Consider the following 19172-nt stretch of genomic DNA (forward strand, 5'->3'; position numbering starts at 1 on the left):
GAAAAAAAAAAAAACTTTGTTCCATCTCAAATCATAGTCTGATTGAACTCTAAAAATAAATAATGAATAAATTGTTCAAGCAAGCAGAATACATTTCTTGTCAAGCAATTTATAGATGCTGGATGATAAACCTGGTAATTCTTGAAGATGATGTGTTACATTGATTTGGTGTCAATTACCTAATTTTAAATTCACATAGTTGACTATGAAGCTAATGAACATTTGTTCTCCCAAAGATGAATGGCTGCTCCAGCGACTGTTGAACTGGCACACTTTACAATTGTTAAAATCAGTTTCATAATGCTTAATAACTGCCAGACTATTTATTTTTTAGTTTTGATTTGAAAACATTTTCATAGCTAACTGGTAACAGTTATATCATTAACTATAAAACTTTTTATTCGGACACCTTTTGTTACAAAAGCTACTAGTGAAAGTTTGACAAGCTGATGTCTATACTGCATTACTACACATTTTGAAGAAAAAAAAAACCCAAAACTGAACAACATAAATAAGAAAATGTGACTGTCAACCTATATAAAATAGAATACCATCTGCAACAGATGCCTAAACTTTAGCTTTCAAATCTTGCAGCCACTTGTGCTTAGGTTTTCAAAAGCTGAGCATTGAAGGCAGTTACCTCAAGGGCTGCCACCAACAAATACACAATGTTTTAGGAACAGACAGCGAAAGGAATAAAAGTGAAAGTGTAATCAATCTGGAATGTAGCACTTTTGATTAACTTTAAGAAACCTAGTAACATCTATTCACTTAATACTGATTATGTACAGTATGCACTTGTAGAGTGACTTGATATGGTGTTGAAAGTCGGCAAATAAAACTTGAGAAAAAGAATGATAGACTTTTAATGGGACTTTCTTCTTAAATGACACATGCAAGATGTAACACTACATTCCCCATTTACTTGGTCTTGATACATTGAAATAAACTACAGTGGTCCTGAGGTGGCAGTCCATACCTGTATGAGTCTTCTCTCAGCAGCTGATTATAAGCTACTATCTACAATCTGAGGCAAAAGACATAACTACGGTAGTTATTTTCTATAAGGAGACAAAAAAAATTGTACTATTCAGGTTCCTTGGCAGGTCTCCTGTGACAAGATTTTGACAGGAAATTTATAGGAATTATATATTGGTATATCCACCAAAAGTTAAAAAGCTAATCTTCACTTTACTCTCCATCTGTAGAGCAGGCCACACTGTACTGTTTGTGTGGAATTCCTGGGTACTGCCAGGCCAGATGAAAGACATTGCTTCCAGCACATCCATGGTCTCCATGTAGGTCATCTCACAGTGGACCCTGCCTAGTACACTAGTTAGATGTGCTCAGAGGGCATCCACACATACACATTATAGGTATATGCAGTAATGCTAACTAATGTGCTTCCAAGCCTCCTCTCCATTCTCTGTTGTATATGTTCACACACACACACACACACACACACACACACACACACACACACACACACACACACATTATGATGTAACATGTTGCATGATGGTTGGAAATGGAAGTAAGAAATTTGACTGTGCTGAGGTGGTGCACTTCTAGAAGTACTTTCTTAATTCCCTCTTTTTACAGGACAATCTAGTCCTGATAAATTCTAAGAAATTACATAAATCACATAAATAAACACACAACACACAATCAAAACATCTGATTCTCAGAAAGGGAAAAAGTGCTTTCAAGAATTATTAAGGAGAAAAAAAAATACTGATTTCATATCTGACAATTTCTGATCAAAAAGGAAAGTTTTTTTTTCAGAAACAGAAGTCAAAGAACACCTCAGTAGTGTAGAAAGTCTATTCTCAGTTAAATCACAAGTTAAAATACACTAAATGAATGCCTAAATCCCATAACTTAAAATGCAAAGAACATAATGATATTAAAAGAACCAGAACCTCCCGGGTGTACAAAAACCTACTTTAAACAATTACATACAGTATTGTTAATTTGTGTCTATCAGAAGCTGGAAACAGAAATGAGCAGACTTTGTAGTGTAGTAAGGCTGCAACTTCTGTCTTAGTACATCATTTGGAATAAAACACCTGCCCCTCCATCCCTTGAGGACTTCAAGAACAACCAGATGTTTTCAGACAGGTCTTTTGCATTAATCCTGTGCCAAATTCAGGCAGTTTGTTACAAATGACCTGATGCCTTAAACATCTGACATCCCAGTTGACACAAAATAATTGTGCTCGATGTATTATGGATCTCTTTCTGCCAGCCTTGAGAGAAAGAGAGAGAAGAGTATGTAACTAACTTCAGAAATGAAACACATTTTAATTATAGTTATCCCATCAGACCCAACATATAGTTTTGTCTTTTTGAGTGCATTCTCACAGGGCCACAAAAAGCCTGCTGCTTCTCTAATTAAAGAGCTGAGAAAACAAACCAAACAGAAGATGGCAGCTTACTTGCCTGTTGCATGATCTTGCAATATGATCACAGATATGCATCACAATGCGGGAAGCTCATTAGATTTTATGATTACATACTTATATGTGCCTTACACAAGAAACAACTTCACAAAGTCATTGTAGTGCTCACTTCAATTTTTAGGTGCATTTGCCTATAATATGAAAGCCACCTACTGTGGTTGCCATATCTGTCTCGTCTGTCTGTCTGGATAAAACAACTCATCTCCCAGTAAATCAATTTTGTTCTTTGAGATAGTTCAAATAAGGCAAACTGTACAAATTTAATTTAAAAATCTCCTACTGCAGTAGTAGGGTGTTATACCATGTTAGCCATTACGAATGTAATGAGGAGTCATGCAAAATGACACCTTTTATTGGCTAACTAAAAAGATTACAATATGAATCTTAGGCTGGAATGGTCTGTCAATTTTTTCCATTGAAGATAACGCACTTAAAGGTTTTCCCAATGCTGTCTCTCTCCTAGTGTCTATATAAACGCAGGGTACTCCAGTTTCTGTAATACAACCTGCCTGAATAAGGGGCCTGAGCTGCCTTGAAAGCTTACATACTGTAGTCTGTTCAGTTAGCCAATAAATGGTGTCATTTTGCACGACTTCTCACAAAATCTCCTGCTGAAATGCAATGGTGAACAACTGGTATCAACAACTAAAGACCAAGTGAGGAAACAACAGAGGAAATTACACACAGGAAAAGCCACAGGAACAGATGAAATTGGTCGTTAAGTTGTTAAGGCCTACACTGACCAATTTTGTGATATCCTCTGTCACATGTTTAGTCTGTCCCCAGGGCTCTAGAATGTGCCGCTACAGTGAAAAACATCCTGCATTGTTCTTGTTGCAAAGAAGGCAGGTGCCTCTTCACCTAATGACTACAGGCTGGTGGCATTTACACATCACATTATGGAAACCTTTCAAAGGTTGGTCCTGGACTATACGAGTGCTCTAGTTGTAGACTACCCAAACACACTGCAGTATACCTAATGACCAATAACTTGAGTGGCGGATGCAATTATCTTTTAGCTCCACAAGACTTATTCTAACCTGGAGAAAGCTAGCAGCACTGTGAGGATTATAATTTTTTGATTTCTCCAGTGCCTTCAGTACCATAGAGCCATCTCTATTAAGTGGTAAACTTAGACATATGCCGGTGGATTAGCCTATGGTGTCCTGGATAATGGACTGTCTGACCTGAAGATTGCAGTTTGTGAGAGTTAAGGACTGTGTCTATGATAACGATGTTAGCAACACTGGAGAAGCAAAAGGAACAGTCGTGTCTCATCTTCTGTTTACTCTGTACACCTCAGATTATAAACATAACACTAGTTCACACAACTACAGAAATTACTCTGCACCTATGAAGTGTGTCAATAACGGGTGGACAAGACAGAGTACAGGATGTCAGTCAGGTGGAGAACGTTTATTTCTTACTGCTGAAAGAACTGCCAGCAACTGCATATCAGCAAAACCAACTGTTTATTGACTTTTGCCACACCAGTCATGGCTTTCTAGAGGTCATGTACTAATGTTTTCTTGACTATCTTATGAACCAACATCCATTTCCTTTCCAAACTTTTTGTTTTAATGAATCTCTCTCAGTTTTACGCCTTTTACTCTCCTGGAACTCTCTTAGGCAGAAATCAAGGGTCATTAGGGTCACATACTATACAATGGCAAGCTCTGATACAACTCCTGGGTAGTATGATGGCCTATGATCTGCTCCTGTGACCTTTTTACCACATTCAAAAGGATACATTTTGTGGGTGGGTCATGTGTTATTTTTACTGTTAGCTTAACAAAAATGGGTGAAGGAAAGGAAGCTTACAGAGCTAAATTAGAAAACAAGCTCTTCAGAACAAAATGAAGGGTATTTGGAATGGAATTAGCATAATTACTGGACCTCAGGCGCAATAATATGTGGAACCAATTAATAAAAAAGACCCCCTTCCTCCACCACCCACAACTACCATTGTTCCATTTCCAAAGGCAACAGATGTCTCTTCACTTAAGACTTTTGAGAAGTTGGTCCTGGACTATACGAGTCCTCTTATGAAAGACCTCCTGGATCAACTACAGTTTTCCTATCAGACAAAGACTGGAGTGGAAAATGCAATTATTTATCTAATCAACAACCTGAATCCAACCCGAACAAAAGGCAACATTGTGATAAATGTACTTTGATTTCTCCAGCATCTTAAATGCCATGTAGCTATCTCTCTTAAGGGGTGAGCTTAGGGACATAGTGGTTGATGAGCCTGTGGTGTTCTGTATAATGGACTACATGTCAAGACCATAGTTTGTCAGACCTAAGGTCTGTGTCTCTGGTATGGATATGAGCAACAATGAAGCACCACAAGGAACAGTCCTGTCTCCTTTTGTCTTCTCTCTGTAACACCTTGGTCTGTAATTGCTGTATAACACCGAGACATGTCACTTGCTTCTCAGATGATTCTGCATGAATGGGCTGTGGTTACAAGGGGAAGAACTTGGTTTATTGGTGCAGATAAAACTGTCTGAAACTTAACATCACCCAAAACATATATATTGGTTTTTGACTTTCGCCACACCAAAAAGCCACTATGTCCAGTCACTATTCAGGGAGTGGATGTAGAAGTGCTGCACTCCTAAAAGTATTTCGGATGTTCACATCAATGACAGGATGGACTGGTCTCTTAACATAGAGGATTTATACAAGAAAGAGTAGAGCAGGCTCTTTCTTCTTAGGAGACTGCATGTGTTTATTGTGGGTAGTGACCCTTCACATCTTCTAAAACTCTGATGGCCAGTGCAATTTTCTATACTGTGGTGTGCTAGGCTGGTAATATCCCTTCAAGGGAGGCCCACAGAATCAACAAGCTAATTAAAAGGGCAGGCTCAGTTATGGGGCTCGTCTGATGATAATGAAGCATTCACTGCACACCTTACTTGATTGTTAATATTTTATTTTTTTTAAACAATGCCATGAATTAGTTTTATACTTTGTCCTTATATAATGACCAATTTGGGAATCAATATTTTTAACCTTTCCTCTCAGGTTACACAAAATGATAGTCAACACATTTTGCCATAGAGTTCAACCATCAAATGACATTATTAAATGATATCTCAATATCAACACCTAATACTCAAATCAAAAACAGAAACATTTATCTTCAAAAATTCCAATTCTGTTCATTGCACAAAGCGCTAAATCAGGTTGTACACAGCTGACACGATGCATGGTAGAAAGAGACTAATAATCATTGCTTGTATACACAAGATTATGCAATATCCAAAAGATAGTAGCTATGTCAGGATTTGAACTTAGATGCCAGAACTAACAGATAACAGTGCCGATATTGGTATGACTCTGGCATCTGGTTATGTACTGTATAAGGCATTCAGTAAAATACTTGTAAACTATTATTTGATTTCTTTTAATAGCTTTATAAATCTTTTTTTTTAATATAGCAACAATCAGTGAAGTAAACTGAGTGAACAGACATTATATTAAAGTAATCAGACACTCTGAACTGGGCTGATATAGAAGAGACATTCCGGCACCGTATTGTAGTGATTAGGACATTGAAGTCTAAATCTTAAGACTGCCAGTTCAAAACTTAAACTGCCTATGCACCAGCTGTAAACAAAAAAAAAAGAAATAAAATAAAAAATAAAAGCATGTGAAGAATTTAAATGTGTTTTTTTTTTTCCAGTGGTAACTAAGTGCACAATATGTGCTGCTTTGATAGAGATGAAAGAGGCGAGTGAAAGCACACTGAATGCAAAAGGATGAATCCTATTCTTTAAAATGCCAACCATTCTCATAACAAGACATACTTCACTCTGATGCTTTTTATATTCCTGTGTAAAGCCTCCATCTCAGGAAGCTGGTTTCCATTTATCTTTGTCTTATGAACATTCTACACCTATGCTGACATCACAAGTAGTGCTGAGCAACCAAAGATAGCAATCAAAGCATTTGTTTGATAAGCAATCCAGTAATTGCCTTGATTTGTTACAACTTTGAATTCCTACAATTTAGAACTGTTCCAAGCAGATTGATATTTATATGGTCTTCCCATTATCCCCACCCCAACCACAGGCACTAAAATTCTTCTGCCACATCCTAATACTAGGTAAGGAGAATTCATGATTTTAAGTTGGCCTGGAATGTGGACGCGTGTTCTTAACAACCATACTTTGTTTTCAGCTCTGTGACACTGGAATAAAAAAAAATTAAAACGAGGACAGAGACAGATGTTATAGATAAGATAATGGTTGGAGACCATGTTATTTAAGATTTGCAGTTTATACAGAATATAACCAGAATGCAATTCAGGAATTTCAAAGAGCTGAAATAGTAAAGGTTTATTCATTTAAATATACATACATTTAATTTGTCAAATAAATCATCTTCTCCATCCTTGTTCTCCATGAAAAGTTTCAGATTTTTGAAAACCTGAGAAAGACAATCATAATGAGCAAGACTAGCAACACATTTTTATTTTTTAATGCACAAATTCTGTGATACTTTCCTCAAAACAATTGTTTACACTTAGTATCTGAAAACATATAATGGAAATGAAAATATGAGCTTGATAATTCTGAACTACTTTGTAATAAAATGTGTTACAATACATAACTAGGATTGTAGATACTTGTTGTAGATAAAGACCATAGGTACAGTAAGAAAAGAAATGAGTGCCTACATGATTAGGCTCCTACTGTACAGTATGTGCACCACTCATATATCCAAAACCACTTGCCTCATTTGCATTTTCTCATTTTGGGGTTTGTTAATAATAATAATAAAAAGAAGAAATTCCCCTTGTTTTGCTCATAAGTGAAGAAAACCATGACTAACATTAAGAATGCCACTGTCATGCTATGAAATTGGTTAATTTTGTTTTACTTTAGACTAGCCTGGGCACAGTGAAACGCACCAACATACATTTAAAGAATTGTGAATGCATTCTGTTGCTTTGATTTTCTTAAACTGATAACCAACTCAATTATGTTTGATTTTGAGCACTTGCATACCAATGGGTTTCTTTTGCCATGCATGTGTTTTATTTTAATTTTATTAATTTTAAATTTTTTTATTTTGTCTAGTGCACTTTGTAATTACAGTGAAAGACACTTCTCATTAGGACATTTCAGTCACCCCACGTTCGGTGCTGGAAATAGTCGAACAATCACGTCATAATAAAATGTCTTACCGTTTTCTTCACAGGCACCTTATTGTAGTAGCGAATGGAATCTTTACCAAGAAAGTCAAATTCAACTACATTGCATTTCCCATCAAGCTCAGGGTGCAGTTTTATATGCTCCACCCTCAGAGAGCAACAGCCAACTGTGTCTGCAGTCTCACCTTCTTCTTTCTCTGTTCCAGCTCTCAAAGCCAACTGAAGCAAAAATATGAAATCATTTCATTAGAGCCTACCTAGCTCATAAACAAAAAACTGAAATTGAGAAAAATGTTCTAATTTTTAAGGAGTATCTACTTAAAATTTTTTTTAATGCAGCAAGGTGTGGCATTCAAAGCCTAAAGGTTCTGCTGACTATGACAGGCTGGTGATGATAGGCTACATGAAGAAATTCAGCAAGGAGTTAAAGTTCCTGAATTGAGTTGGAATTCTTAAAAGCAAATTGTTAATATTTACATGTAGGAATCTAGCAGACATTCATGAATATGCTCCATTGAGATGCCGCTTGTCTGTAGAAGGCATGCGGTACGGAGTGATCTTCCAATAGGTCTGTATATCATCTGCATATGACCGGATTGTGTCCATCTTACAGTAAGACATTGTTTATCACTTCTCTCATTATCAAGCATCAATATTTCTGCATACAATCTACAACTCAATTTCAGCATGTCACTTTTGAAATCCTTACATTTAATGTTCTGGCCTTTTTTTAAAAAGCTAAAGTGAAAGTAACCACCACTTTACCTAGTACTTGACCAATTGTTTGGTTACAAACAAAATGTGATAAGTGAGATATTTCATGTCATTTTCTAACCTGCTTAATCCAGACCAGGGTCTCTGGATGGGGGACTGGATCCTAACACAGCTGTCATAGAGCACAGGGCAGGAACAAACCCTGAACAAGCCACCAGTATATCCAGCAGGGGGTGCTTTCTCTCCCCTGGGATGTGTCCTTTCTTGATGCAGAGCAGACTAGAGCCAATACCTAACCCTTTTGTTACCATTGCAGAAAAATAATCAGACAAGAGAAATATGGTGCAAAGAGAGATATACAGTATGTATTTAACTTGCTTTAAATGATAATTCCCATAATACAATGTATAATCCATTAATACATACATATTCCAGAGAGAAGCCAAGGGACAGTAAAGTCGTCATAGCCAGTTCTTTAAGTGGGGAAAAAACTGACAACCATATACCCCATCCAATAGAATATTCAACAGCAAAGAGACGCTTCTGACTGTGTTGGATCCTCGTCTTTATAACCACTCATATATTTACATGTTCATAGAATTGTTGTCAGATATTGTCAGGTACCAGACAGGCTCTCTGTACCCAAAAACCACCTAGACCTGGTCTCATCATTTATGACAGACAATGGCTTTAATCATATTGGTCAAGCAGACATCAGCACTTTTAAAATGGCCTGTTTGTGTGTCCTTCACATGTTTTCTGTCCATCTCTCTAGCAGTCTCTCTCTCAGGTGAATTGCACGGCTTTGAAATTAAGACAATGATTCAGGCCTGCTTTAATCAATACAAATCTCTGCCCCATGGGAAAATAGGGCAACTATCCTGTCATGCCGTCTTCCAGTTGTTTATACCAGGAATCCCCCCAAAATCAGCCAGCTTGTCTCACACGTCTTTTCTGTCAGCTAGCTTACCTAAATATGCCTGGATTCTGGTCCTATGAGTAAACTCACATACAATGAAATAAACTTTATGGATCATAGTGACATACTGCAAACGCTTGTTACAACAACACACGCACACACATACACCAAGACACCTATCCTGCCTGTCTTTGGACAGTAGGAGGAAACTGGAGCACCCAGAGAAAATCCACACAGACATCAGGAGAACATGCAAGAGGACACAGGACGCGAACCCTGGACTCGTTACTGTGAGGTATGGAATTTTTAGTTAATATATGTAATCTTTAACAACTTATTACAAGCATACACTTAAATGAAGTTGTAAGAATGTATTATTAAAACAGAAGGGCAAGGACTGAAGGTAACTTGAGGCTTAATTAAACATAGCTTATTAGAGAAACCAGCAACTTGATTTTCCAAGGTTAGAATGAGGTAAATAAATAACGAATATTCCTCCTATGAAGTGGCACTCAGATCAATAGAAGAGTCCGCAGAACACCCCTTTCAATGTGGTGGTGTTCATAGAAATGGGAGAATCGAAAGAAGTCAGAAAATACTAGTGGCACTAGTTGATTGGATGAACAACAATATGCATAGTATGCAGAACTTTAAGAGTCAGATGACATGATGTATTAGATGAGGTAATGATTCACTGGGGAATACATTTTTTGTTGAGTTAGATGTTACACTTGTTTTTTTTTTTTTACTAATTTTTGGGTGGTGAATCCAGAAATGACCCCAGTTTTTTGCGGTCACATCCAGTTTTTACGATACATGGTATCCTCCATTTTTGTCAAAAAACAGAAGTTTTACATACAATGAAAAAATAATGAAATAATAACTTGAATGTACTGTTTATTTAAATTTCTTGTTGTTCATACAAAGGATTTATTGTTACTCTGACATTTTTTTTTTTTTTAACAGTAAAACATTTGAAAATTAATCCGGTAAGCGGTTAAGGTAAAAATTCACGCTTATAGCTTTTCCTGGAGTGTTGAGTGTTAGGACAATCCCGCCGGATGCTCCAACAATAGTCAGCCATCATATGTACATCCCATCTACCCAGATACCGTCCTTCCATGACCTTCAAATCTTGGTAGAATCATTCACCTTGCTCATCACTGACTGCACCAAGGTATTCCGGGAAGTTAGAAAGATGGCTATGCAGAAAATGCACCTTGATGCTCATATTGCAACCAAGCATTTTGTAGCTCTCCAAGAGTTTCTGGACGATTTCTGTGTAATTATTTGCTCGTGTATTTCCAAGAAAGTCCTTCACAATGGCTTTGAATGATAACCAAGCATTCTTTGGTGATGATGCCGACTGGTGTGACTGGCCGTCTGCTCGTCTCGCTAATCTATGTTTTATCTTTGTTTTTTTGCATTAGTTTAATCTCAAAGACCACTGGTCCTACGATCGTGATTCTTTACTTAACATATTTTCTTGCTTGCTTTCCTCTCAGTTTTCATCTCCTGTTGGGATATTATGTAATCCTCCACCTTTGTTTTATTCATCTGCTGACTTCTTTACCTGGACGCCGGTGTCCACCTGTATCAGTGAGCTGAATGCCTCTCAGAGACGCAAACGCACCCGCCGCCGATGTGGAAAAAGAGCTGGCATTGCTGTTAAATCATGCCAACTCAAGTCCCAGAGCTTGGTTTCCCGATGTCTGCGAGTTGCCTACGACCCATCCTCTCCTGCACAGGACTCCATCCCTGGTTCATCGGCGCTGGACACCGGATTTAATTTCTCCATTTCAAGGTGGCATCACTTTTCCTTGGTGTGCTCTCAGGGAGTGAACTCTGCTAATCTTCGCACGCTCACCCGTGCTCATCCCGCAACAAACTCTTCCACTTCTATCAAGGCTGCTCTCTTGAATGTGAGATCAGTGTCTAATAAAACTTTTATTCTCCAAGACTTTATTATCTCAGATAATCTGGATTTCTTTTTCATCACTGAGACCTGGATTGTAAATGATGATTCTTCATGTTTTACTGACTTGGTACCATCAGGTTATTCATTTTTAAATTCTCCTCGTCTGACTTGTGGTGGGGGCATTGCCACTGTTTTTAAAAGTATGGTTTTTTTTTTTTATATTTTATTTATTAATTTTTATTGTAATCATTCCATACAAATAGATCAATTTATAACCAAACAAAATTAAAGACAAATCAAACCCCACCCCTGAGAAGGAGAGCTAAGCCAAAGGAGAATTGCCTAGGGCTTTTTAATAAAGCAACAATAAATAGAAGAAAGGGAGAAATAAATGTATAGGTAAATAAGAGATGGAGAAGGGAATTAAATGCGGTAATAGTTATTTCTCTTATTCTAAAATAATATTGATTAGATCCTGCCAGGTTTTGAAAAAAATTTGTACAGATCCTCTAACTGAGAATTTGATTTTTTCCACTTTCAAATAATATAAAACATCGGTTTCCCACTGACTTATCAGAGGAGAGTTAGGATTCTTCCAATTTAACAGAATAAGTCTGCGTGCCAAAAGTGTAGTGAATGCAATCACCGTTTGCTTGTCCTTTTCCACTTCAAGTTCGTCTGGAAGAACACCGAACACAGCTGTTAATGGGTTAGGAGGAACTGTGATACCAAGGCTGTCTGAAAGGCACTTAAAAATGTTGGTCCAAAATGATGTTAGTTTGGTGCAGGCCCAGAACATGTGACCCAGTGAGGCAGGAGCTTGGTTGCAGCGTTCGCAGGTTGGATCTTGCTCTGGAAACATATTGGACAGTTTTAAGCGAGACAGATGGGCTCGATATATAATTTTTAGTTGAATAATTCTATGCTTTGCGCATATGGAGCTCGAGTGAATTCTCTGCTTTGCTACCTTCCACTCCTTTTCTGATATATTGATTAAGAGATCTTCTTCCCAATGCCTTCTTGGATCTTTGAAAGGTAGGGATTCTAATAGGATTTCATATAATGTGGAAATGGTGTTCAATTCCTCGAAATTGAGCAGTATTTTTTCCAGCATTGTGGAGGGTGCGAGGTGGGGGAAATCAGGCAATTTCTGTTTAACAAAATTTCTAATTTGAAGATAATGAAAGAAATGTGTAGCTGGGAGGTTGAATTTTGAACGTAATTGTTCAAAAGATGCAAATATGTTGTGTATATAAAGGTCTCTGAGCATTTTAATCCCAAAACTTTTCCAGGTATTAAAAACTGGATATGTTTGCGAGGGTTGAAAGAGGTGGTTCTCTTGCAGAGGTGCCACAGATAAAAGATTTTCCATCTTAAAATGCTTTCTAAGTTGGTTACATATTCTGAGTGAGTAAAGCACAATTGGGTTATTAGTATATTTGCGATAACTTGCATTTATTGGAGAGCAGAGCAGGGAGTATAAAGAAGTACTACAGGATTTTACTTCTATTGCGGACCAAGCCTGTGTATGTTCATATATTTGTGTCCAGGTTTTTATGGCTTGTATTTGCTGCCCAGTAATAGAACTGAAAATTAGGTAAAGCCATGCCACCTTCTACCTGAGGTTTTTGTAGGGTCGCTCTTCGGATACGTGGGTGTTTTGAGTTCCAAATGAATGAGGTTATTGTTGAATCTAACTGTTTAAAAAATGATTTATTGATATATATTGGAATGTTTTAAAATAAAAAAAGAAGTTTAGGAAGGATATTCATCTTAACAATGTTAATTCTTCTGGCTAGAGTGAGATGAAGGGTTGACCATCTATGCAAGTCTTGCTTAATTTTTTCCATACAGACAGCAAAATTTTGTTGATAAAGAGCTTTATATTTACTTGTGATATTTTCCCCATGGTATTTAAACTGATCTGCTATGGTAAAAGGTAGGGTGTCCAATCTAATATTATATGCTTGTGAATTCACTGGAAAGAGTATACTTTTATTCAGATTAATTTTAATAAAAGTATGTTCTTGTGTCGGAGCCTTACAAAGGGTCCGTTTAGTAGTTTAGAAATGCAACTTTTCAAAGTGTGCAGCTCCCCCTTCTTTGTTGTTTGCTGTGGTTTATAAACCTCCTGTAATTAATGATGTATTAATTTCTGAATTCTCTGATCTCCTGGCTGATATCATACCTCTCCCATGACAAAGTATTTATTGTTGGTGATTTTAACATTCACATTTGTTGTCAATCGAAACCTTTGGTTAATGATTTTTTATCACTATTGGAATCATTTGATTTTATCCAGCATATTATTATGCCAAGTCACTCTCTCGGTCACACCCTTGATCTGGTTCTTACATGTGATATTTCAGTTAATGATATTGATTTATGCAATGTTTCTTTTACTGATCACTTTTCTATAATGATGGATTTGAATATTACCGTAGATGTTCCTACTACTAATTGTGCTTCACGCTGCTCTCGCTTTTCAAATTCTTCTATTATATCCGATTTTAAAACCATATTCTCTAGTCTTGATGTGCATGTCCAATATGATTGTATCAATGATTCTGTCTTAGAATTTAATTCTTCTTGTAAAACGGTATTAGACTCAATTGCTCCGCTCAAGATACGCTGTAATTAGGGAAGACCTGCTCCCTGGCTAAATGAAACTGCGCGATCGCTGCGCCACGCCTGTCGAACGGTGGAACGGCGTTGGAAAAAAGATGGTCTGATTGTTTCTAAACAGATTTTTAGGACTTCTCTATTCAACTTCCAGTTTGCAGTTAAGAAAGCTAAATATGATTTCTTCGCTGATTTAGTTTCCCATCATTCTAAGAATCCTACGGTCTTATTTAATTCAATTAATGCGGCCATTCACCCTCATTCAGTGATGGGATTAAATAGCACGGTTCTTTCATGTGAGCAATTTCTTTCATTCTTTGTCAGTAAAATCGCTAAAATTCGCTGTGGTATTGTTCCAACTGACTATGAACTTCCTTCTGTTAATCATGGTATTGTATTCGAATCATTTGATCCTGTCTCACTTTCACAGCTAAAAAGAACTATTGACACCCTTAAACCAGCCCCCAATCCTCTTGATCAAATTGTACCACCACACCTCTTAGTAGAAGCCTTTGATGTTTTGGGCCCATCTTTACTAGCCATTATCAATGATTCTATTAGTGCGGGGGTTATGCCCTCATTTTTAAAATTTTTCTTAATTTTCATGCTGCAGTGTGTCCCGGTCTAAAAAAGGCAGAATTAGATCCTGGAGTTTTAGCCAATTTTCGCCCGATTTCCCAATTGCCATTTCTGGCTAAAATATTAGAAATAATTATTTACAATCAATTGGTTGATCACCTTAACTCCAATAATTTATTTGAGATCTACCAATCTGGCTTTAGGTGTTATCATGGTGTTGAGACGGCCCTCCTTAAAGTATTCAATGACATCTCTATTATTACTGACTCAGGTGGCGCTGCAGTCCTTGTCCTCCTGGACTTGACTGCTGCCTTTGACACTATTGACCATGAGATATTGCTGTTGCGGCTTGAACATCTTGTTGGGCTTAAAGGAGCTGCTCTTAACTGGTTCAGGTCATATCTAACTGGTAGACACTTTTCAGTGACTTTAAATTCCTCTTTTTCATCTACTGCTCCTCTTAAATGTGGTGTTCCTCGGGTATCCATTTTGGGTCCTATTTTGTTCTCTACATACCTTCACCTTATTGGAACTATTTTTAGGAAATTTAACATTTCTTTTCACTGCTACGCTGATGATACATAGGTTTATATTCCCGTCAGCAACTCTGCAATAAATCAACTGCACAACTGTCTTTCCGAACTAAGATCCTGGATGGCTAATAATTTTCTTGATCTGAATCAAAATAAAATGGAGGTGCTAGTGGGTCCATCAGCTAAAGCCCAAATTGATCTTGGATTTCTCGGCTCTTTCTCTGTCTTTTGCAAACCTCAATTCCACAATTTAGGTGTTATCTTTGACAGTAACCTCTCTTTTGAGAAACAAGTTAATTCTGTAGTCAAAAGTTGCTTTTTCCAGCTTCGTCTATTAGGTAAGATCAAGCCTTTTTTTTATCTTCTAGGGATCTTGAGAAAGCTACTCATGCTTTTATCTTTTCTCGCCTTGATTACTGCAACTCGCTGTATTCTGGGATTAGCAAATCCCTGATACACAGGTTACAGTTGGTCCAGAATGCTGCCGCTCGCTTTCTGGTTGGGGCAAGAAAGTATGACTGTCTCTCTAATATTAGCTTCTTTACACTGGCTGCCTGTCAGTTTTCGAATTGATTTTAAAATCTTGTTGCTAGTTTTCAAATCTTTACATGGGCTTGCTCCTGTCTATTTATCCGAATTGTGTGTTTTACACCAGCCATCCAGAGTGCTTAGATCTTCTGGTTAGTTGTCTCTTGTTGTCCCTCGTACCAAGTGTAAAACTAAGGGGGACAGGGCTTTTGCAGCTGCTGCTCCTCGCCTGTGGAACTCTTTACCTCATTACATAAAGGAGTCATCTACATTTGAATGGTTTAAAACAAGATTAAAGACTCATTTCTATTCACTTGCATTCCGTGACCTTCAGTAACACTGATGGTTTCCTCATTGTGATTATGTAACATTACTTCTATTTATTATTTATTTCATTTATCTTCATTTATTTTATTTCTATTTATGTTATTCATGTTAATTGTATGTTTTTCTTTAATTCTATTATTGTAAAGCACTTTGGCCACAGTATTCCTATGTTGTTTTAAATGTGCTATATAAATAAAGCTGACATTGATATTCTTTTCGACTTCTGACATTGTCCTGATGAAATGTTCATCTTTGATGCGCTGCCAAATCTGCGGACCATCAAACACACCGGCCTTTATTTTTTCAAATGACAGGCTAGGAAATGCCAAAATGAGGTACTTGAAGCAGTCTCCTTCAGTTGGCAAAGCTTTAACGAACTGCTTCATCAGACCCAGTTTCATGTGCAGAGGCGGGAATATAATATTCTTTCCATCAACAAGTGGCTCATGTAGAATGCTTGGATCACTTGGTTTTAGGGAAGATCTTGGAGGCCAATTCCTTTCCCACCCAATGCCTCTCACGAGCTCTGCTGTCCCACATGCACAGATAACAGGGATACTTGGTGTATCCACATTGCTGACCAAGAAGGAAGCATACCATTTTAGGGTTAACACAGATGACCCAATTGTGTTGGTGATATTGCAACAACTCAGTGACTCTCTATGTCTGCATATTCTTCACAAAGAGAAACTGAATGGCCAAATGGGACTGACCCAAATATATTGCCATTGTGAAGGAGGACACACTTTAAGCTCCGCTTTGAGCTATTGATGAATAGTTGCCATTCAGTTGAGTTATAGATTGGAATTCCCAATTCCTCCATTCAGGGACGTTCTTAGGCATACGCGAACTACGCATCCGCGTAGGGCCCCGACTTACAATTTTTTTTTTGTTTGTTTGTTGTTGGGCTGTGGGCCTGGGGCCCCTGTCATGCCCCTGGCACTGCAGCTGTCTGTGCCAGTCCCAGGAAATTCAGTTCAGTGCATCTCTTAGTCTCATTAACAATGGTAATTTATTATCCAAATTGCAATCTTCACCTAAATCCCTAATAATATTGTCACGCCGTCGTAACTTTGCCAAATGCACTATAGCAAACGTTAATTTTAGAGATTCGTTTTGGATTCATTCAGAGAGATCCTCATAAAATCATGAAATATCCCTATATTACCGACCTTTACCAGATCCAGAACAAAATCAATATTTTATCACTCTGCATACACACAAGCGTACATGTAGGCCTACTGGTCATCTAAGGCCTTTTCCGGACGTTTTATTAGAACACCTTCCTGAGCTCAGGGGGGGCTCCGCCCCATCAGACCATCTCCCAATCCCCCCCCAATCCGGGGCCTGCACATCCAGGGCCTGAACATTTCTGAACCGCGTAGGGCCCACAAACTGCTAAGAATGGCCCTCTCCATTAAACCATCTATGTTATGGCAATACACAAAGCCACTGCCAGTTCTAAAGTACTGCAGAAATGCAGTTTCTCTGGTTCGAAAGTATGATACATTTGTTCCTTTTTCAAGTAAGTTTTTCTCACGCAGTCTTGATGCTAGGAGTTCTGAAGCCTTCTTCAATAGTGCCAAATCACTCAACTCATGCTGATCAAATCCCTTACGAATGGAGTTCTTTTCAATTTCAAACTCTTCATCATTGTTGTCACCTAGTTCATCACCATAATCAAGTTCTTCAAGAGAGGGTAGTGTAACGAAAACTGGCACTGGGATTTCACTGAATGAGCCACTGGGCGTATAGCCGATGGTAGACTAGGATACTCTACGTTACATTTATTTTTCTTGTTATATCCTGAAGTATACAAAAGTAACAGTCACTGAAATGATCTTCTGGCTCTCGCCAAACCATAGGTATACCAAATGGCATCTTATCACGTGTTCCCTTTGTCCACATCCGTAAACCCTCAACACACTGTTTGCACACCTTATGAGGGGCCCAAGACTTATCTTGATTACCAAGTTTAACTTTGAAATATGCCAAATAGGTCTGCTCTACAAATGTGCTGATGTTTGCCCTTTGACTGGGAATGGTGAAACTGCCACAGATATAACAAAATGAATCAGGGTTGTTTAGGCACTTATGACGAGAAACAGCAGAGCAAGACATGATCTGAAAGAAAGGAAATACGTGTGTAAGTAGAAAAATAGATTTTGCTTATTCACTACATAGAGCAGCGCACAACCTCTGACCACACTGTCTTGCGTGTAAATGAATAGCCTATACAAATCCATGCCACAGTAATCACACTAATATAAGCGGTAGAGAAAAAACCTGACATGATATAAGAAAACTAACTGCACTTTCAGAATCAGCATACCTATTTTAGTGTATATAAGCTTAAAAATTGAAGTCAACAAAAAATGTGTTCAAAATTTTTCCCAGTGAGAAAAGTATAAAAGTAGATGAATTATTTAATTACTTGCTTACTTCATGGACGGAGACATTTGTGCATATCTCAATGCAAATAAAGAAATGTTCTGCATTCTCATCTGGGCTCTCTGTTTTAGTGTTAGAAGCATATCCAAGACTTGTATGTTACAGTTCTACTATTGGACATCACTGCTGACTGACACTGGAGTGCAGAGGCAAACTTCATAATACTGAAAACAATTACGTCTGTGTTATGGCAAGGTTGGAATCCTGAGCAGAAAGATTTAATCAAATGGCTGATATCTGGGTGCTGTTGATACATTCAAATGCTTTGGACAGGAAATGAATATTCAAAATAGGATGAAACATACTGGGATAACTTTTCAAAGCATGACTGCAGCAGGAATCAAGTCTAATTTAAAGGGTCGGGTGAGACTGACAGCAAGAGGGTGGAATTAAGTTTAATTTTGAGGGCATTTTCACCCTTTGCCACAGTCATTTCTGCCATTGTTAAAAAAGAAAAAAGAAAAAAAAAGCAGATGGTGATTTATACACACCCCCATATTGAAGACATTCTGCAGTTACCAATCAACTTAACACACACAAACCTGCAAAAGGAAATCTACAATACTTGACACAGACAGTAACTGGGAATGATTCAGGATGCTGTATTGTCTATCAATGTGCCACCCCACAAAAGAAAATATTCAAGAAAATTCAAATTACTCACTTTTTAACACAAACTTTTTAACACAATCCTGTAATAAATTCAAAATAACAGAATATTCACAAACTCACATAATCTCTCTTGCCCTGAACAGGTTGCCAGTTAATTAAAGGACCCACTCTTGCACACACTAACACATTTGCACTTTAGAAACATAGCCTATAATTTTTTTTTATATACAAAGAAAATTCATAAGACTGTTGATCATTCTTGTGTGATAAACACAAACACAGAGAACAGAAAGACAGATGCTGACTATGCACAAGTCCAAGGAACAGACAAAAGATATTGTTC

At 37.6% G+C, this 19172-nt stretch overlaps 1 protein-coding gene across 4 annotated transcripts in view; it reads right to left on the reverse strand.

Annotated features, from left to right (window-relative positions):
- Positions 1–19172, reverse strand: part of zgc:173742 (DNA topoisomerase I, mitochondrial) — a 214277-nt gene that overhangs the window by 20144 nt on the left and 174961 nt on the right. For all 4 annotated transcript variants that reach the window (XM_051931458.1, XM_051931456.1, XM_051931457.1 and 1 more), the window contains exons 15-16: positions 7660–7845; positions 6831–6899 (exon numbers count right to left, since the gene is read on the reverse strand). In XM_051931458.1, coding sequence (XP_051787418.1) covers positions 6831–6899; positions 7660–7845 — 255 coding nt within the window. The remainder of the gene's footprint in view (positions 1–6830; positions 6900–7659; positions 7846–19172) is intronic.

This window comes from Erpetoichthys calabaricus, chromosome 9 (genome assembly GCF_900747795.2).
Source record: "Erpetoichthys calabaricus chromosome 9, fErpCal1.3, whole genome shotgun sequence".
In the NCBI taxonomy this organism is placed as follows: Eukaryota; Metazoa; Chordata; class Cladistia; order Polypteriformes; family Polypteridae; genus Erpetoichthys; species Erpetoichthys calabaricus.